The 21689-nt window shown below is 46.8% G+C and overlaps 2 protein-coding genes across 13 annotated transcripts in view; one reads left to right on the forward strand and one right to left on the reverse strand.

The window, feature by feature from the left end:
• The window catches only part of LOC127049709 (uncharacterized), a 1018748-nt gene that overhangs the window by 887319 nt on the left and 109740 nt on the right, over positions 1–21689 (forward strand). The gene's annotated exons all lie outside the window — the stretch shown is intronic.
• The window catches only part of PUM2 (pumilio RNA binding family member 2), a 133678-nt gene continuing 131607 nt past the window's right edge, over positions 19619–21689 (reverse strand). For all 12 annotated transcript variants that reach the window (XM_050950660.1, XM_050950655.1, XM_050950661.1 and 9 more), the window contains one exon: positions 19619–21525. In XM_050950660.1, coding sequence (XP_050806617.1) covers positions 21394–21525 — 132 coding nt within the window. In that variant the 3' untranslated portion in view covers positions 19619–21393. The remainder of the gene's footprint in view (positions 21526–21689) is intronic.

The raw sequence follows: 21689 nt of genomic DNA on the forward strand, positions 1-21689 counted from the left end.
GTGAGGCATTGATCATAGGAAGAGATCTGAATGCTTCAGCTGGTAAAACAGCCAAGTTTTGATGGATGATACCTCAGGCACTCAAGCAAGGTAAGACTGATAGATTTTAATGTGTCTATCAATTCAGCTATAGTTTAATTCTGTGGGGGTCTGTCAAAATTTCTCATAAGATGGCTTTAATATTTTTCTTAGTTCCTCTGTTGTTTCAAGAAGTCAGGCCAATGAGAGTCTAACACTGAAGGGGACACACAGACATAACTTTCTACCCACCAGCTACTCAGCCATGTGGAATTCATTGGTCAGAGAAGTTGGCTAGATGCTAACAGGGCCAGATAATGAGCTGTAGATTTTGTAAAAAGTTGTGTCACTGATTATATTGTGCATTCTGCTTCCCCATTGCTCCATGGAAACCAGGGACTGGATGCAACATGGTTGAAATTGTAGGTATTTGCAAACTTTCTAAAATTCACTGATGAAAACTGAGAAACGTTATCAGAGAAGACTTGTAGTGGGATTCCATAGTGATTAAACCAGGATTTCATCTTATCAATGACTCCTTTGATGTAGTGGTCAGCAACTAATCTTTATCAATGAATCTTGAGAAGTTGCCAATCACTAGAAGTTAGATTTCATTATCCAGCTAGAAAAGATCTGTAGTTACTTTCTGCTATGGTCTTCCTAGTAAAGTCGATGTTAAAAAGTAGTTCTGGAGCTGATTCTTAGGAGGCTGCAGCTATCACAGTTCTCAAGGCTCTCTTGTAGCTATGTGCTAAGGATGGGGTTGCCAGACAGACTATTAAGAACTCTCTGCATTTTGTAATACCTTGGAAGCTCTCATTCAGTTAATCAACAATGTACTCTTGTGCAATGATGCACAATGAGGTCCTTTTGTGTATTGTGCAGTAATAACTAGTCCTGACTCATTCAACAGCAGACCACAATTTAGGGTAAGATCACCTGAAACCACCCACTATGGTTTCATGGGGTATGTCTATGATGCAGCTGGAGAAAGCCTCCCAGCCTGGGTAGACAGACTCACACTAGCAAGGCTTGAGCTACTGTGCTAAAAATTGCTGGGTGGACATTATGGCTTCAGTGGAGACTCGGGCTAACCGCTCAAGCCTATGGAGGCCATGTAGGCTAGAGCTTTCAGCTCGAGCTTGAGTCTCTGCCAGAGCTGCAATGGCCACACAGCTATTTTTAGCACACTATCTCAAGGCCAGCTGGTGTGAGTCTGTCTACCTGTGCTGGGAGTATAGACCTATCCATAGTGATACCTGCCTTGGCTTGTTTTGTCCAGCCCTCTTTGCTTTGAGTCATGACTTCTTTGAGCAATTCCATCTGTCTCTTGCTTGTCTTTCACTTCCTGGGAGTGCAAAACAGGTTTGTTTAGTTTTTCCCCTGGGTTTGAATGTGTAGTTAGCTCTAGAGTGGAATATTGTTCCTTTTTTCCTGGTGGAAAATGGTGAAAATTTTGTTCTTATCCAAAGCAGAGATGTCTTGCAAAACCCCACAAGAGCCTTCTCAGTTTACACATAGTGAACTGATCTACGCCTCAGCTGTAGCTTAACTAAGCTCCTTAAGTTCTATGAGTTCAAATCCTGACAGTGTCAATTCTGTATCTTCTTTCTGAGGAAGATAATTCAGAGGTATCCATTGACTTTGTCTGAGTCCTGCTGATGAGACTTCAGTGCGGAGGAAGTTTCTGGGTTAACACTGAAAATCACATATGTACAGAGACACACAGACTAGTGATAAAGAAGATAAGAACAGCCATACTGGGTCAGACCAATGGTTCATCTAGCCCATTATCCCGTCTTCTGACAGTGGCCAATTCCAGGTGCTTTCAGAGAGAATGAACAGAACAGGTAATCATCTAGTGATCCATCCCCTGTCATCTACTCCCAGTTTCCAGCAATCAGAAACTAGGGCCACCCAGACCAGCTTGTGTCCCTGATCATTTTGGCTAATAGCTATTGATGGACCTAGCCTCCAGGAACTTACCTAATTCTTTTTTAAACCCCGTTATAGTGATGACCTTTTGATATGCTCCCATGTCATTAGCCAAACATTTCTCTTCCAGTAGAATTTCCTTGACAGAAGACCAGCTGCACTCCACACCCATCTGATACTCTATAAATAATTGTAATGTGGCTGGTTTTCAGAGGTGGTGCAGTGAATACAGGGCTAGATTGTGCCTGGCCCTCAATCATGAGCAAGGCGAGGGGCTTCCCATTGACTTTAGTGGGCTTTGGATCTGGCTGTATGTGCATTAGCCATGAGAGAGGACCAACTCTCTACTGGAACGGTTTGTGCCTTTCCTAGTCAGGCCTTTTGCCATCATGCTGACCATTGGTTACCCTGCTGGAATGCACTTTGGCACACTGGCCTATGAGTACTTGGGCACTAATGTTGACTTCAGGTATTATTTACCCAAGAGGTAATATCAAAGCACTTTATGGAAAGCCATTTTAATTGTTTTCTTGCCCAAGGGGCCCCTTCCAGTCTATTTAGAGTACTTTTGATGCACCAATAGTGGATCAAATAGATCTGAGCAATTCCTCTTAAGTCCTTAGTATCTGCCTGCTCTTCATGATCACCAAGCCTTTGGGGTCATAATCCCTCTAAATCAGGGGTCCCCAAACTTGGTTTGTGGCTTGTTCAGAGTAAGCCCCTGGTGGGCCGCGAGACGCTTTGTTTACCTGACCATCCGCAGGTATGGTCACTCTCAGCTCCCAGTGGCTGCTATTTGCTGTTTCCAGCCAATGGGAGCTGCGGGAAGTGGCGGCCTGGCCCAGGCCACTTCCTGCAACTCCCATTGGCCGGGAATGGTGACCCACAGTCACTGGGAGCTGCGAGTGGCCATACCGATGGCCGATCAGGTAAACAAAGCGTCTTGCGGCCCACCAGGGGCTTACCCTGAACAAGCCACGAACCAAGTTTGGGAACCTCTGCTCTAAATAAATTTGAGTGCAAACTGGGATTTTCACATCTAATGAAACAGCACAATTCAGCTTTGCAGCGAGGAGGGTGCACAAGATTAGTGCTTCTAGGGCTTCGCTGAGCAAAGGGCTGGCACACTGAGGCTGTGGAGGCCTACTTCAGTAGTCTTCAGAAGGTGGCTCAACAGTTCTCTGCCATCTGCCCCTCCCCTCATACATCTGTCCAGTGTCCAGCTGGGTGCTGGGCTGAGGATTTAGCCCCTATTGATCCTATATAATAATAAAGGCAGTGCTTGTGTCATTAATTAGCTAGGGGATAGATCATGGGAGTCCTGGGTTCTGTTCCTGACTCAGCAACTGTGCAACCCTGGGCAAGAAACTTCAGGTATCTGTGCCTCAGTTTCCCTATCTGTAACATAGATACAATAGCATATATTCACTTTATGATTCTTAGATGAAAAGTACTATGTAACCTTGACCTTACAACTGGATTTGTGTGGGCACACCCCTGCATCAGTATGAAGACCGAGTGACTTCACCGAAGTCTGTATGGGAACTGATTGTAGGATTGGGGCTTAGGGTGCAAAGTAGTAATGATTAATTATTACCTGGATTGTAAACTCTTTGGGGCAGGGACCACTCTTTTGTTCAGTGTTTGTATAGCTCCTAGCAGTACGGGGTCCTGCTCCATGACTGGGGCTCCTAGACACTTCTACTACTACAAATAATAATTCAATTTTGGGGGGATTAGCAAGAGCGGTACCACACCTAACCTTAACAAATACTCTATATAAATGCAAGGTATTTGACTTATTGATTGATAGGTCTATGGCTCTAATAATTGTAGTACCTACCGACTAAGAACTAGCTGAACAAAGGCAAAATTCTAGATTTAAATAATAAACCAATCAACCTTTATTTTTTAAGCTACAGAAACACAAACAATTCAGCAGTTCCAGAAATGTGTCAGTGCTTTCATTGTCATGTTTTACACAGACAAATGGAGTGGGTGTATATTTTGTTTATGAACATGCAAATACAAATTATTTATACATAAACTACATAAGCTACATTTCAGCCTGGAGCATGTTTTTATGACAATTATAAATCTTTAGAAAATAAGATTCATAATTAAAACACTGACCAAGACTCCAGCACCTCCCAGTCCCACAAACTCATGTGTTCCTGAGGTGACATCCAATTTGCCCCATTTATAGCAATGGGATGACTCTCACACCTAGAGTTAGCAGGTACACATGTATGTGCAGAATCAGGGCCACTGTCTCGGTACAAAGTATTGCTTTATTTCAAAATTCTTTTCCTCTTCTTTTATACATATTAGTGGGGCTCAAACTTTTTCATACTTGCAATATTCCTCCCTCCCACTTTACCAGTCTCAGTGGCAACCTGAGTGCTTGGTGAGATGAAGTAGTAATATCAGGGCAATGTTCATGTATCAATCCTGAAAGGTGCTGAGTGGCAGTGACTTTCACGGGAAAAGGTGTTCAGCTCTTGCCAGGATTAGGCCCATAGTTAGTGGCAACTATTCCTTTCTGGTGACTGATGGTTACCTTACCCTTGTGAAAGCAGATTCCACAGGGATCTCCTAGAAGAAACTGTATTATACTGCTTTCCTCTCGACCATAACGACGTTGATCAGATAGAACAGGACTAGCTTTTAACATTTCAGGTATCCTTATAGAAGGAATGGATGCTGTGACAGAATTCAGGCATCAATAGAAAGGAGAGCAGCTGACAAAAACTTTCCTAGAAGTGGATGGGTGGGGGCCCAAATGTGCAGTATCTGAATCAACATTATGATGACAGCAAAGGGCTGGGATACAATTTTTAGAGCCCTGGGGCAAGATATAAGTAAAATCACCATTTACCACACAGACCGTGCAATACTGGGTAAAGGAAATGAGTAGATGCCTTCCAAAATTATAAATGAAGTATGATAATTATGGTAAGAGTAATCGTTTAGGATAATTAGGAAGATAACATGCACAAACATTATGCTTTACCAGACTTTGGGAATAACCATCAACAAACAGCAGTAGTAAAGGATGAAAAAAACCTAAAATGAATCCAAGATCAGTTTCTTTAGGAGATCCATGATAAGATCTAAAACCAAGGTTCTGATCACTTGTGCTTGCTGAAAATGCTGTGACTCTTTGTACAACAGTAGAAGTGCTAAACCTGGCATCCTTGCTCAATTCCAAGTTAACCTGTTAAATTCAGCCCTCTGACACAACCTTAATTGTGGGTTTTATGTGACTGCTCCATCATAATATCTACTTTTTCTAAAATTATGGCACTTCTTGCAAGTGTAAGAGTGTTAAAACTGATCCTGGCTAAATTCCAATTTAAATAATAACTAAATCTGCTTGCCTAAAATTCCCTCTGTAGGCCAACTGAAGACAGTCATGTTTCTGTGCATTATTAAATAATTGCAGTTATTTTCCGCTGTATCACCACTGTAATACTTTGGCACCATATCACGTTTTAATTGCTTGTGTGGATATAATCTGGAGGCAACAAATGCACCTAAGAATGACTCTTAGTGAGATTTTACTGGTCAAATGCTCAACATGTAAAGACAGCTGCATTCCAGATGACTATAAACATTTCTCTAAGAACTACTTAAACAGGCTTGGCAGAAATCAATTTTTATTTTTAATTTTTATTGAATTTTTACAGTTGCACAAAACTAAATTTTAAGCATTTATTTTTATTGATTTACATTTTCATGTGTGTAAATGTTCAGAAAATTGGGGTGTCAGACAATTTAATTCAACAAGTTAAAGACAACCTTTAAAACACAAAATGTCAACATCACATGACAATGTACAAATAAGTTCTCGAGCAGCAATTTTGTCTATGTAAATTTCTATTATCCATGGAAGTATTTGTTTATGGGTTTGTGTGTATAGTGAAATTGACATTTACTGACATTTTCCAATAAAAATCTAAACCTTCTAAGCCTACTTAGACATTCAGATAAGTAGAATTTGTAACACTGTCTATAACTGGGGTAACTTCAATTAAGTTTACAGCTGAAAGCAGAGTCAAAGAAATCAATACACTGTCCAAACAGCTGAGTTGTATGCATAAGAATGGGGTCAGACCAAAGGTCCATCTAGCCCAGTATCCTGTCTTCCGACAATGGCCAATAACAGGTACTCCAGAGGGAATGAACAGAACAGGTAATCATCAAGTGATCCATCCCGTTGCCCATTCCCAGCTTCTGGCAAACAGAGACAACATCTCTGCCCATCCTGGCTAATGGCTATTGATGGACCTATCCTGCATGAACTTATCTAGTTCTTTTTTGAACCCTGTTAGTCTTGGCCTTCACCATATCTCTGGCAAAGAGTTCCACAGACTGACTGTGCATTTTGTGAAAAAAAAATCCTTCCTTTCATTTGTTTTAAACCTGCTGCCTATTAATTTCATTTCGTGATCCCTAGTTCTTGTGCTATGAGGAGTAAATAACATTTCCTTATTCAATTTTTCCACCCACTCATGATTTTATAGACCTCTATCATAAAATCCCTTAGTTGTCTCTTTTTCAAGCTGAAAAGTCCCAGTCTTAATCTCTCCTCATATGGCAGCTGTTTCGTACCCCTAATGATTTTTGTTGCCCTTTTCTGAACCTTTTCCAATTCCAATGCATCTTTTTTGAGATTAGGCAACCACACCTGCGCGCAGTATTCAAGATGTGGGCGCACCATGGATTTATATAGAGGCAACATGATATTTTCTCTTATTATCTATCCCTTTCTTAATTCCCAACATTCTGTTCAATTTTTTTGACTGCTGGGGGCTCTTCATGGAAACTAGGGGAGAAATGAATCCTCTGCCCCTTTTTCACCGAGCCAGAAGAACCTATACTTTTCTCATTGCACCTGTGAACCAAGCACTACAAATAATTGGAAGTTCTGTTGGAGGAAGAATGTCTTTTAAGCACGGCCATGAGTGATGAAAAATAATAAATACAATTGCAGTGCTGAAAAAAGATATGCAGTAGTGTGTTCTCAACTCGTGGGCACCCCTCATCTCTAGTGACACTATTGCACAGGGTTCTTGTTTCTGGCACTCCCTCGTGGGCTCTCCTTCAGCCCTGCAATGGCCTTTCCCACCCTTCATCTGCTCCCAGATCCCTCTCAGAGTATTCTGTAGCTTGGCTCTCTGGCCAAGTCAAATGAAAGGCTAAATCTCTTCCAGGGCAACACAAACAAGCCCAAACAAATCTCCAAAGTAATACCCCTTCAACCCTGTCAGGCTCCATCTTGTTGTCCCTACCTCAAGGCCTCCCCTGCAGGGGGCCTAACCTGCTCCTGTAGAGTTCTTCCTATGTTGTTTCCTGTCTGTTAAACCCTATCCCAGGACATCTCTTCTCCAGGAAGACCTGTCTCCTCTGCAGTCTCCCTGCAACTGAGCTCCGCCTCTTCTGGCCAGGAGGCAATTGTTTATCACCCTGCAGCTGCAGCACATGACTAATTGGGATTCTTTCCCTTGCCTTGTAGATGGTGGGGAACAAGCCACATCCCAGGATGGTTGCTTACCTTACAGAAACTGGGTTTTTTTGAGGTACACTGTCCACATGAGTTCCAATTCTGGCATGCAAGTGTCACATGTATATGAGATCAGATTAGTTTTGGCTCATAATATCCATTTGGACTGCGCCTTCACCCTATATGTCCTTGTGTCCCCGGTCCAAGGGCAGAGCAGGCCCAGCTGTTCCTCAGGTCCTTTTCTATGAAAGAGTGAAATTGGATCTCTGCTGTCAGGGGGAGGAAGCTTTTCCTTACATTTGGACAGACTGGAATAACTGTTAAAAGTCATATTTTGCTAACAAAACCTGATAGCGATACAGCACTGTAGGCTTGTAGAAGAAATGACCTGTCTTCCCAAAAGGTCCAACCTCTTTGTGTCCTGGTCACCCAACATGGTCTTGGAATGCCGCAATCTAGCTGTCTCTGTGGCTGCTTGTAAAATCAGAGAGTTCAGTGGGAGAAAAGACATTAAGCCCCTTTGCTGGTGATGAAATAACCTCTTAGCCCTTTTAGCAGTAGGGGGTGCATAGGGTGGGAATATGCCAGATCACTTTGGCTGGCTCCATGCTGGCCTCATTAACTGGGAGTGCCGTTGTGCATGGACCTGTAGATTGCAAAATATCTAGGATCCACTGTTGGGAGTCTTGGACCTCCTCCAATGGTATGTAGAGGTCATTAACTATTCTCTGAAGCAGCTCCTGGTACTGACTGTACTCATCTGGTGGAGATGGTGAGGACAGAGTGACAGTTTCATCCAGAGATGAGGAGGAGGTTCTTGTCAGTACCTGCAGATCCAGGTTAAGGTCTTCCTTCTCATATTTCAACAGATCTGGTGGGTGCCAAGTAGGAGAGGTGTGGTATGACTCATGAATGGATCCAGGGCATCTCATAGAGGTTCCAGGGACCCCCAATAGGGGATCAGCTGGATGGGGAGGAGGGACCCCACTGCATGGGTACCCTTGGTCCTTGGGGAAGGCATTCAGGACTCAGCTTTCTATGAGGAGATGGACTGACTGGGGCATCTGACTCACCTGAGTCTGAGAAATGCTCTCTCCCCATTGGTGGGGCCAACGGTACTGGTGGGTGGATGCTCCTGCCCAAGGGTTGGAGAGGGGATAGTTCTAGTGTCACTGATGCAGTTTCATCCTCCAGTGTGGCAATGTCCCTCAGGAAGTCTGGGCTGGAGAACAGAGGCCACTAAGGGTAAAGGAGGAAAATGTCCCCTAGTGTAGTGTAGATGTCCATACAACCTGGTGTTAAAGGTGTTCCAATGGTTGGGACTGATGGTTCCAATGTATCCCAAGAAGTTGTGGCTGGGCAGTTCTTTGAAGGACCATCTGGTACTAGGGAAGAATCAGTCCAACACTTCTGGATGGAGCTGGCAGGTGTCAGTCCTCGTGTTTTGAAACCAAAGCCACTAATGGATTTTTTTCCTTTTAGAACAGCAACCTGCTTTACCCTCCAGCCTGGGGGCATCTTTTGCAGTCCTGGACCCATCAGATTACACAAAAAGGATCACCTTGTATGGATGGGCTCAGGGGGGGAATCCCTTCTTTTACGTGCAGATCTGGACAGGTATCTGTCCTTACGACGAGTGTGCCCCCTACACTCCTGGAAAGAAGAGCCCAGCTGCAGATTCCTCTCCTAGGCTCATGCTTGGAGGAGCGCTGCTTGTCTGATTGGGCTGATAGATGGGTCGGGGTAATCTCCCTGTCTTGAACCAATGAGGCCTCATAACCTTCTCCATAAGGTGTTTCCTTAATCTGAGCTCATGAGCTTCATGTTTTCTTGGTGGAAACAAGAGGCAGATGCTGCACTTTGCAGCAATGTGCATCTTCCCCCAAGCAGCAAAGACAACGTTGGTAAAAGACGGTTACTCACCTTTGTAACTGTTGTTCTTCGAGATGTGTTGCTCACATCCATTCCAGTTAGGTGTGCGCGCCGCGCGTGCACGTTCGTCGGAAACTTTTTACCCTAGCAACTCCAGTGGGCCGGCAGGTCGCCCCCTGGAGTGGCGCCGCCATGGCGCCCAATATATATCCCTGCCGGCCCACCCGCTCCTCGGTTCCTTCTTGCCGGCTACTCCGACAGTGGGGAAGGAGGGTGGGTGTGGAATGGATGTGAGCAACACATCTCGAAGAACAACAGTTACAAAGGTGAGTAACCGACTTTTCTTCTTCGAGTGATTGCTCACATCCATTCCAGTTAGGTGAATCCCAAGCCATACCTAGGCGGTGGGGTCGGAGCGAGAAGTCGCGGCATGGAGCACTGCAGATCCGAAGGCCGCATCCTCTCTTGACTGCTGGACCAGGGCGTAGTGGGAAGCAAAGGTGTGGACCGATGACCAGGTCGCTGCCCGACAGATTTCCTGGATGGGCACACGGGCGAGGAAAGCCAGCGACGACGCCTGCGCCCTGGTAGAATGCGCAGTCACACGGCCCGTAGGGACATGGGCCAAGTCATAGCAGGTCCTGATGCAGGACGTTACCCAAGAGGACAACCTCTGGGAGGAGATAGGAAGCCCTTTCATGCGGTCCGCTACTGCCACGAAAAGCTGGGGGGATCTGCGGAAGGGCTTGGTCCTCTCCACGTAGAACGCGAGAGCCCTACGGACATCAAGCGAGTGGAGCTGCTGCTCCCTGCCTGAGGAGTGAGGTTTCGGGAAAAAAACCGGGAGGAATATCTCTTGGTTGACGTGGAAGGCTGAGACCACCTTGGGGAGAAAAGCAGGGTGTGGTCTCAGCTGCACCTTGTCCTTGTGGAAGACCGTATATGGGGGGTCTACCACAAGAGCCCGGAGTTCCGACACCCGTCTAGCTGAGGTGATAGCTACTAGAAAGGCCGTCTTCCAAGAGAGGTAAAGCAGGGAGCAAGTAGCTAACGGCTCAAAGGGGGGCCCCATGAGCCGGGACAACACCAGGTTAAGATCCCAGGTTGGAGCAGGGGGACGGACGTTAGGGTATAAACGTTCCAGCCCCTTAAGGAATCTAGACACCGTCGGGTGAGAAAAAACAGAGCGACCATCCGCACCCGGGTGAAAGGTGGAGATAGCTGCTAGGTGGACTCACAACGACGATATGGCCAGACCTTGCCCTTTGAGGGACCAAATGTAGTCTAAGATGTCGGCTACCGAAACTCCAATAGGGCGGAGATTTCTCTCCACGCACCAACAGGAGAAGCGCTTCCATTTGGCCAAATATGTCGCTCTTGTGGACGGCTTCCTGCTGCCCAAGAGCACCTCCCTCACCGGCGTGGAACAGCGCAGCTCAGAGCCAGTCAGCCACGCAGGAGCCACGCCGCTAGGTGCAGCGACTGCAGGTCCGGGTGACAGAGGGTCCCGTGCTCCTGGGTAATCAGGTCCGGATGAAGGGGCAGGGGAACTGGGTCGGCTATGGTCAGGTCCAGCAGCATGGAGTACCAGTGCTGTCTGGGCCATGCCGGGGCTACCATGATCACGTGAGCCCTGTCCCTGCGCACCTTCAGAAGGACCCTGTGGACCAAAGGGAATGGGGGAAACGCATAGTACAGGTGGGTCGACCACTGGATGAGGAAGGCATCCGCTATCGACCCGGGCTCCCTGCCCTGAAAGGAGCAGAACGCTTGGCACTTCCTGTTTCCCTTGGACGCGAAGAGGTCCACACGGGGATAACCCCACCTCCGGAAGATGGAGAGGGCGACGTCTGGGCGAAGGGACCACTCGTGGGACAGGAAGGATCTGCTCAATCGATCCGCCAGCGTGTTCCGTACTCCGGGGAGGAAGGAAGCCATGAGGTGAATGGAGTGGGCTACACAAAAGTCCCAGAGTCGTATCGCCTCGTGGCACAGGGAGGAGGATCTGGTGCCGCCCTGCTTGTTGATATAATACATGGTCGTCGTGTTGTCGGTGAACACCGCGACACAGCGACCCTGAAGCTGATGACAGAACGTTTGACAAGACGGACCGCTCTCAACTCCCGCATGTTGATGTGTAGCCCCACCTCCTCCTGGGACCACAGGCCCTGCGTCCTCAGGGTCCCTAGGTGGGCCCCCCAGCCGAGATCTGAGGCATCCGTTGTTAGGGACACTGAGGGCTGAGATGGGTGGAAGGGGAGACCCGCACATAACACTGCCTGGTCTAGCCACCAGCCGAGAGAATCTAAGACCCTCTGGGGGATTGTGATTAACATATCTAGCGGCTGTCTTGTCGGCCTGTAATGACTGATGAGCCACAACTGGAGAGGCCTCATGCGGAGCCGAGCGTAATCGGTCACAAAAGTACAAGCCGCCATGTGGCCTAACAGGGTTAGACATGTCCTCACTGACGTTAAGGGGGCTGTCCGCAGCCGTTGCACGATCGCCGACAAGGCCTGGAACTGCTGCAATGGCAGCAAGGCCCTGCCTACAGTGGCGTCCAGGACGGCCCCGATGAATTCCACCCTTTGTGTGGGAACCAGGGTGGACTTGTCTGTGTTTACCAAGAGGCCCAGAGTGGCGAACATGTCGGTGATCACGCGGACATGGCTGCAGACTTGTTGTTCCGACGTGCCCCGAATCAACCAATCGTCCAGATACGGAAACACGTGGATACGACTGCGCCGAAGCTGCGCCACCACAACTGCCATGCATTTCGTAAACACCCTCGGGGCCGTGGACAAGCCAAATGGGAGGACTGCAAATTGATAATGAAGAGACCCCACAACGAAGCGAAGGAAACGTCTGTGACGTGGCCAGATGGCGATGTGAAAATACGCGTCCTGCATGTCGAGGGCGGCGTACCAGTCTCCCGGATCCAGGGATGGGATAATGGTCCCCAAGGATACCATGCGGAACTTCAACTTCACCAGGTACTTGTTGAGCTCTCGCAGGTCGAGGATAGGCCTGAGGCCCCCCTTGGCCTTGGGGATCAGGAAGTAGCGGGAATAAAACCCCTTGCCTTTCTCGTTCTCCGGCACCGCCTCTATAGCTCCTTTGCCGAGGAGCGTCTGCACCTCCTGCCGAAGGAATTGCTCGTGAGAGGGGTCCCTGAAGAGGGACGAGGAAGGGGGGCGGGGAGGAGGAAATGAAACAAACTGCAGGCGGTATCCCGACTGCACCGTGCGTAAGACCCAGCGGTCTGATGTTATTAGGGACCACGCTGGGAGGAAAAATGAAAGGCGGTTGGAAAACGGGGGGGAAGGATCCATTGGGGAAACTGTTACTGCGCCCTCGGGCGCACCTTCAAAATGAAGGCTTAGGTCCAGGCGGGGGCTTAGAGGAGCCTTGGTTCTGCCCCCCTTGGTTCCCCGAGTGCCTGCGCCTTCCGTTCCTGCCGCGGCGCCTGTTAAGGTCCTGCCGCTGGCGGAACTGGGAATACGGCCTGCGCTGTTGTTGTTGTTGTTGCTGCGGCCGGAAGGGTCTGCGTTGCGTCACTGGTGTGTGCATCCCGAGTGACCGCATGATAACTCGGTTGTCTTTCAGACTCTTGAGTCTGGGGTCTGTCTTGTCCGAGAATAAGCCTTGGCCTTCGAAAGGAAGGTCCTGTATAGTGTGCTGGAGCTCCGGCGGAAGGCCAGAAACCTGCAGCCAGGAGAGGCGACGCATTGTTACCCCCGACGCGAGGGTACGGGCAGCCGAGTCCGCAGCGTCCAAAGAGGCTTGCAAGGACGTGCGTGCGACCTTCTTGCCTTCCTCCAAGATGGCCGTAAACTCTTGGCGAGCATCTTGTGGCAGCAGCTCCTTGAATTTATCTGCTGCCACCCAGGAGTTGAAGGCGTATCTGCTCAGCAGGGCCTGCTGGTTGGAGACCCTGAGCTGCAGCGCCCCAGCCGAGTACACCTTACGGCCGAGGAGGTCCATCCGCCTGGCCTCCCTGGATTTGGGGGCTGGAGCCTCCTGGCCGTGACGCTCTTTATCGTTTACCGATTGGACCACCAGGGAACACGGAGTCGGGTGCACGTGGAGGTACTCGTAGCCCTTAGAAGGAGCCATGTACTTCCTCTCGACGCCCTTCGCAGTGGGAGGAATGGAGGCCGGAGACTGCCAGATGGTGTTGGCGTTGGCCTGGATGGTTCGTACGAACGGCAGGGCGACTCTGGTGGGAGCGTCTGCCGAGAGGATGGTCACAATTGGATCCTCTATCTCCGAGACCTCCTCGGCTTGCAGACTCAGATTTTGAGCTACTCGCCTGAGGAGGTCCTGGTGCGCCCTGAGGTCCAGCGGGGGGGGGGCTGTTGGAGGAGGTCCCAGCCACCGCTTCATCCGGGGAGGAGGATGAGGAGACCCCCGGCAAGAGAGTGTCTAACGGCGGGTCTCCTTCGGCCCTCGCCTCTACCTCAGGAGCCAAAGCGGAGTCTTGATGCTTGGACCCTTCCTCCCCATCCGGGGAGGGAGGGGGGCGAGACAACGAGGCTTCAGGTGCCCTGCACTCCGCAGTCGCCGGCCTAGCAGGGAGCTGTTGGGGGCCCTGGGCCTGATGATATGCCCAGGGTGTCCAGAATCCCCATTGTTGCGGGCCTTGGTCCTGCTGTGGCGGATCGCTGAACAGCGCCGCCTGCCGGTCGGTGCCCAGCGCATACCCACTGTCCGTTAGCGAAGATACGGATGGCTGTCTAGAGGGCCATGGCGGGGCGGACCCTGGATGGTAAGGGTCTGCGCGGGCCGGCACGGACGATCGTCTCGGTGCCGGGGACCGGTGCCGGGAGTCATATCGGTGCCGGGACCGGGACCGGGTTCTGTCACGGTGCCGGGATCTGGACCGGGACCGGGCGCCGCTTCGGTGCCGGGACCGGGACCTGCCACCAGCTCGGTGCCGGGAGGTCGACCGGGACCGGGACCTGCCACCAGCTCGGTGCCGGGAGGTCGACCGGTGCGGCGAATGATGTCTGGATCGGCTCCTGGAATCGCGGTGCCGGTATCGGCGGCTGGAGACCGACCGCGATCGTCTTGATGTCGACCGGCGCCGCGAGTGCGACCGGTACCGCTGAGGGGAGCGGTGCCGGGACTGCGAGCGGCGGCGGGATCTGGAGCGACCGTGGCGTCGGGACCTGGATCGAGAACGTGAGTCCCGAGACGGTGCCGACATCATAGGCTTGCCTCTGGACACGACCCGCACCGGAGGTACCGGGGGTGGCAGCTGAGTGGGCTCAGTCATGGCTATGAGGTCCCGTGCCGAGGCGAAGGTCTCTGGTGTGGATGGCACCACTATCTCAACCCCAGATGTCATGGGGGAGCTTGGCGGCACCGGACTCAACGGACCCGCCGGGCCCGGAGTCGACGGTGCCGGCAGCGCCGCGGCCGATGTTGTGGCCGGGCGCTCCAGTCGGGTCTGCCTGGCCGGAGTAATAGACTTCGACGGCCTAGGCTCTGTCCCCGGTGCCGGAGAAGGTCGGTGCCGGGGAGTCTTCTCGGTGCCGGTGCGATCCGGTGCCAGCGCCGAGATCACGGCCTGCGAAGCCGCCGGGTCAAGTGCCGCCTCCATAAGGAGAGTCCGGAGCCTTTGATCCCTCTCCTTCTTTGTCCTTGGCTTAAAAGCCTTGCAGATGCGGCACTTGTCGGATCTGTGCGATTCCCCCAGGCACTTCAGGCACGCGTCGTGGGGATCGCTGGTAGGCATGGGCTTCTTGCAGGCCGCACACTGCTTGAAGCCCGGCGAACCAGGCATGAGCCCGGTGCCGGGTGCCGGGAAGGGCTAAGCCCCCGGCGAAGAACTATTTACAAACTACTTAACTACTACTATCTACACTTAACAATCTAATTAACAACTACAATAGTGCTAGAGATAACGATAGAGAACAAGGAGAGCTAGGGACGTGGAGGACAGCTATGCCGCGCTCCACAGTTCCAACGACCGACACGGCGGTAAGAAGGAACTGAGGAGCGGGTGGGCCGGCAGGGATATATATTGGGCGCCATGGCGGCGCCACTCCAGGGGGCGACCTGCCGGCCCACTGGAGTTGCTAGGGTAAAAAGTTTCCAACGAACGTGCACGCGCGGCGCGCACACCTAACTGGAATGGATGTGAGCAATCACTCGAAGAAGAACTGTTGCTTACAGAGAGGGAGCGACAGCAGGGGAGGCAGTTCTTGAATCCTAGGACTCTGGGCATAGTCCCAGTCTGGATGGAGGGAGTCCCTTTTACAGGGAAAGAACTCCTTAGACTGCAAACGCTAATTATACGATTATAAAAACTATGAAGCTAGCTATGTACACATTTACAGACTTAAGGATAAAGGCTGGAGAAATCTGTGGACACAGAGATTCTGACTCAGGCCATGCCATGGTAAAAAGGAACTGGAGAGGTGTCAGCCCACACTGCTCTTATGCCTTTGCTCTGAGGCATGAGAAGAAACTATTGCGCATGTGAAGGCTAATGGACACAGCTTGTTAGAATTTACAGATTCAGGCACATGGCATGCATGCACACCCATGTGCAGCTCAAGGCACCAGCACTCGAAGAACATTCAGTGATTTATGATATTTTCTTGCACTACCCTCCACCAGAATTTTCACGGTGACTGCCATGTATTAGAAGAAGTCTTGGAAGATTTTAAAGTCATGTGGCTGCCTAGGAGCATCGGGGGAGGAGGAAGATATTGCAGTTGGATCAATTGGTCTTCCATTTTCTGCAGGTGTTCTTCCCCATTCTCAGCTCATAAGGAGGGTGAGGTGTATGGATGGGGGAAACCAGTGCTGCTTTCAAAGGAAGAAAGAAAATGATTATTCTTTTTCCAAGCAGGGAGCTAGAGTCACGGTCAGAGTTTAAAGGCGAGATGAGACCACTAGACCACCTAGTCTGATTTCCTCTATATCACAGGCCACCAGCACCACCCTGCACCATAGCTACCTTGTATGCTGTCCTCAAATCCCACTTCTCACCTGAGCAGGAAAGCTCATTGGTTCAATGGTAGCATTACTAAGTGGTCCTGACAGGATAGATCTTTTGTCTCAATCTACTAGGCACTGAAGGTGGTGACCTGTAACTAGTCTTGCTCTGGAAGTCTTGCTTTTTCTAACCCTTTCTGATGACTGGTTGGCAGAGGTCTTGACTGCTCTGTCAGATTCAATAGTCAAGAGGTTTCATCTTTGAGGAAGAACGAGCCCAGGAGCTCAGTGTAGAGTTGCAGCTTTCAGAATTAGTCAAAAGTCAGTGTTCAGGCTTGGCAGGATCCTTCGCCTCAGGCCTTCATCAAGATGCCAGTAGAAAGAACTTGAAGTGGGCTGCCCTCACTGTGTGTCCTCTTGGAGGAGTGATAGATTTGAGCATCCATCAGGGATGTATCCCTTGCGGAGACTAAAAAGGCACCTGGAGCGCCCATCACTCAGTGGGATAGCAGCCTCACAAGGAGGACAAGTTTTAAATCTTGGGGATTGTTTCACTCATATTGGCTTGTGGCCCAGTACAAGGAGTATCAAGCAGCTGCTGCCCCTCCCAACCAGGTGTAAACAAATAAACCACAAAGCCCTTCTAACTGCACTACTTGCCTAATGGGATTGCATAGTGTGCAGAGTAAGCAGACACTGCAGAGGTTCCATTTTGCTGCCAGGGGTGGTAAGAAGGAACTGAGGGACAGCTGGGTCTGCTCTAACCTTTATGCCCTCAGCTGAAGGAGCAGGAGAACATGTAGGATGCAGCTGTGAGCCTACCGGACAGCACTAGCCAAAGGTAATCAGCTTGTATGTGTACAAGAACTGGCAATCACTCAAAGAACCTAAACAGTACATAACACCATTACCAGAGCAAAGCTAAAAACTGAGCAAACTGTCTATGGTGTCCTCTAAAGCTTAGTAATAAACCAGGGACTTAAAATTGCAGGCTGAAGTAACCTTCTTTAGGTGAAGTACCTTTATACACAAACAGAATGAGAACCTTTTTGTGCTAGTTTTCTTGTTTATGGGCTTTCACTATGGTGTTAATCATCATAGTATTGGATACTAGTTAAAAGATCCTGTACAGTACTTCAGTCTAAGAACAGTGGGATTTTCGAAGTGAAAGATGGATGGATTCATTGGACAGTACATTTCATCCAGCATTATTCTCAAAGAAACACTACAGTGCTTAAGCAAGAGTTCTATAAATTATCAATCGCCAAGCATTTTACCAACAGCATTTATGTTTTGGGCCTTGAAGATAACCCCTAACAGTTATGTTTAGTATGACTCTCACTTTTATTCTTCAATACTTTTAACCAACAGACCTAAGTAGTCTCCATAATTCTACAGGTCAAATTGAGTGATCAGAGTTGGAAAAGTTCTTGAGTTTCACCAGTATTCAAAGAAGCGTGATTACAATAGCCTGTACCAGTAGTATGTATACTGTTCTGTCAAACTTTTAATTTTGAAAAGGCACTTGCTTGTTACTCAAATGACACCTTTTTTCTCTCTTTTAAACTGCGTCTATTCCTTTGAGCCTAGGTGATTAAGCCCCAGAAGCTGACAACTGAAATATATGAAGGAAGAACCTTGAATTCAATAATGAGAATAAGAAAACTGCAAATGACAACAAATTGTATTTTCATTAGGATACATTAGAATATTGGTCCATGCAAATTTGTCCCTTGGGGGCCACCTGTAGAGCTAAATTGGATTACTGGAAAGTAACAGAGTCAGCCAAGAGCCTACTGGAACACCAAAAGAGTGAGGCAGAGGACTGAAGTCTCTTCACCCTTTCATTACTCACTCACTCTTACTAGTAAAAAAACCAAAAACATCCAGATCCAGAAGTCACATACAGGACTCATACTGCACAAGGCCACGCTTTACCTCTTCTGATGGAAGTGTCTGAAGCAATTATTCCATTAGAACTTTACTAGCTGATAAGAACAGGAAACAAAGTGACTAGAACAGTAATTTTCATCTGAACATTGCATTTTTATGAGAGGTATAAACATATTTCCACAGTCAAAGTTGTGCTGAATTAGGAAGCGGGCAATTCATGTAATTGTAATTGAGGGTATAAAGAATGTTTTGTTTCCTACAGAAAAACACAAGACCAGGTATATTTCATAGTGTTATTCACATTTTCATTTTGTTTTTACAGCATATACAAGTGAACATTACATTATTCATTATGAACCACAAGGAGCAGGAGACAGACCTAATCAGGCTAGCCAAATTGGTCCATAAACAATCCATATCAAAAGGAGACACTTGAAAAAAAAAAGCCTAGTGGTTCTATCCAAACCTCAATACACTTACTATGTATTGAAGGAGGGTGGGGGAGAAGGGAATCGATCTTCATGTGCTTGTAGCTCTTCTGCGCCAAAAAATCTGTTATGAAAATGATTGGGAGATGATTCAGTGGCTACTGAATATGTTACAGCTTGAAGATCCGGCTTAAAGCCAACCATGGTAGAATAGGCTGGTAGGGGGCTGGGAGTACTGGAATGGTGATGTTAGCTTCTGCATAAGAGTACATGCTGCACTGGTTATAAACACACCCAGCAGCATCGCGTTCAGTGTACCACTAACTGAGGTGAATGTCAGCATTTTACGTTGTGACATATGCACACAGTTTGTACAAAGGACAGAATAGAGAAATTGAAAAATATATCAAAGTGAAACTCTGGATTCCCATCTCCTGTGCCAATAAGGCTGTTTAATGTATTTTGAGGGAAAGTCCCAACTCAAGATTATTGGGATTCTGCCTCCAGCAGAGAGGAAGTCTGGTGTTGAAAACTAACCTTCATGCAACAAATAACTGGAATGGAAATTAGAATTGTGCTTATGAAAAGTCAGAAGCAAACCACTAGATTACTGAAGAGGGTATTAATGACAGATCCACAGTCTCAGACATAGGCCAGACTAGCCTCCAGCAAGCTGCTTTGTTAAAGTAATGCTACAAGAATACAACAAAAAGATATATAACACCTACAATTTTATGCTGCAAGGAAACTTCTGTAGATTTTGATAGGAACAGTAAGACGACAGAACTCCATATACAAGATTATACCACTGCTGGTTCTTTTTTCCTCATCATCAGAGCCTTACCATAACAGACTTATGTCATCAGTGCTCAAGACATAGAATCCAATAGCTTGTAGATTAAAAAAAGTTATGCCATCAAAATTAATGTTCTACACAAAATACTTCAACAAAATACAAGCACTTTTTTCATCTTTCAGAAATTGAAAGTAAGCTTTTTTCAAAATATTTCCATAGGCAAAGGATTAAAAAGGATTTTAATTATACACATATGGTCACAATTCTGCCTTAAAAAGATCATTGGGAAATGTACATAAGGCCGCTTGTAAATGTACATCATCTTCATGTTACTGTTACAATGTCATATGTCCAGAGAAAAAAATTGACAGTATCATACATATTTGCTTTAGGTTGGGAGTAGGCTATTCAAAAATACAGTACTCTTCTGTACAAAAAAATCATGCCACATTTATTAAGATGGAAGAAGCATTGGTTTCTCGGGTAACCAAATATTTCAGTCCATTTCTTGCTTACTATTCTAATTATCCTGACTTAAATTTTCAACTGATTCACTTCCCAAAACGTCCATATTAACAGAATCAACAGCTATGTTATAAAGAAAACATAATGTTTCTCACAATAGATAAAAAGAAAGCTGGTTCATATTTCTGAAACCATATAAAGATAGAATTTTTAAAAAATCACTCTTGATTTGTTGAAATAAATTTACATTATACAACACTATATGTCAAGGCAAAGAGGGGAGGGGGATATGAATATACACTAAAATGCAAATTTTTGTCCCCAAAGGGGGTAAAACAAATTACATTTACAGCATGAAGGTTTACAAATGTACATCTGTACAACCAAAGTAAGCATCACTACTAAATTAGCAAGGCTTGTAATAAACATCGAAACAAGAGATTTGTTTTCAAACTGTAAACTTACACCTATTAACTACACGTATACAATGCATATATTTATAGGAAGCAAAAAAGCTATCTGAATATTTAATCATGCTTACATGTTGAGCTATCAAGTTTACTGTTCAGTGGCCCCTTTTCTCCTCTATCAATACCTACTTTTTTGCATCTACTGTGAGAAAGCAAAATAAATGCTCAACACTTTCAAATCATGTCTTACAATCCTATATGCAAATTTAAAAAATACAAAACTCTACTCTTCCCGCATTGCGAAACTGAATGTAAAGTTAATGCAGGATTATTCTCTATTCAGACAGTACTTTATTGTATGGAAGTACCACCATGATTTTATTCCTCTACCTTGTACAACAATATATAAGTATATACACATCACTTTTTTTTTTTTTTTAATACATTGCTAGAGAAAATATTAGGGCATCGCATTTCTAAAAAAGTCATGGCCACAGCAAATGATGGATGCTTGTCTTTAAAGTTCCCATTGTTTTGTCAATCCCTACTTTAGTTTGCCCTGCCCTTTTTGCTATTTGGATATGTTGTGAACCACCAAAATACAACTTAACTTTATGTAACATGTTAAATAATATTTATGCAGTTGATCAATTTTAATCTGGTATAAAAGACTCCACACAAAGGGGGGAGGGGAGGGGGAAGACATTCTATTTACAACTCTAGAAACCTGTTGTGCTGTGATAGTGGGTAGACCTACCAGATTGCAAGCCAGTGTATTAAAAGAATAATGTACTTTTTCCCTTTAAAAACTATTTTTCAGTGACTTTACAAGGTAAAAATTTACAAAATATGTGACAGCTATTTTGATACAATTACATCATATACAGGCATTCTGTGCTTTGTCAGCAGTTCAATCTGATAGGTCTCCGGACCAGGGCTGGAGATATTTTATAATTCACTCCCCAAAAATATACACAAGAACAATAAAAATTTTACAAATGGATGAACAGAGTCAATAAATAGATTTAAAAAAATCAGAACATTTATAGTTAAGTTGTGGGTTTTGATAATTCACAATGAAATTTTTCTTTCATTCAAGTTGCTGCCTGTATGTCTGGTCTTTTACAGCATCCCATTTGGTGGTCCTCCGATTGGCCCCAGATCAGCACTGTTCTTCAGGTAATACTTCTCTAACTTGGCCAGTATGTGTTTGCCATAGGTATATTTACGCAGAGTTGTAATGTGGGGTCGAATCTACAAGAAGAAAAATCTAGTTAACTTGTATCTAAAAATCTCAATGTTATCTACAATAAATTCTTCTTAATTGAAATATTTTCAAGAGGAGCCCTATATTTCAAAGGTTTACAAAGAGTTTCCAGAAAGATTTAAAATTAGATTCTGAAGAACCAGAAGGCCAA

The sequence above is a fragment of the Gopherus flavomarginatus genome, chromosome 4 (genome assembly GCF_025201925.1).
Source record: "Gopherus flavomarginatus isolate rGopFla2 chromosome 4, rGopFla2.mat.asm, whole genome shotgun sequence".
In the NCBI taxonomy this organism is placed as follows: Eukaryota; Metazoa; Chordata; order Testudines; family Testudinidae; genus Gopherus; species Gopherus flavomarginatus.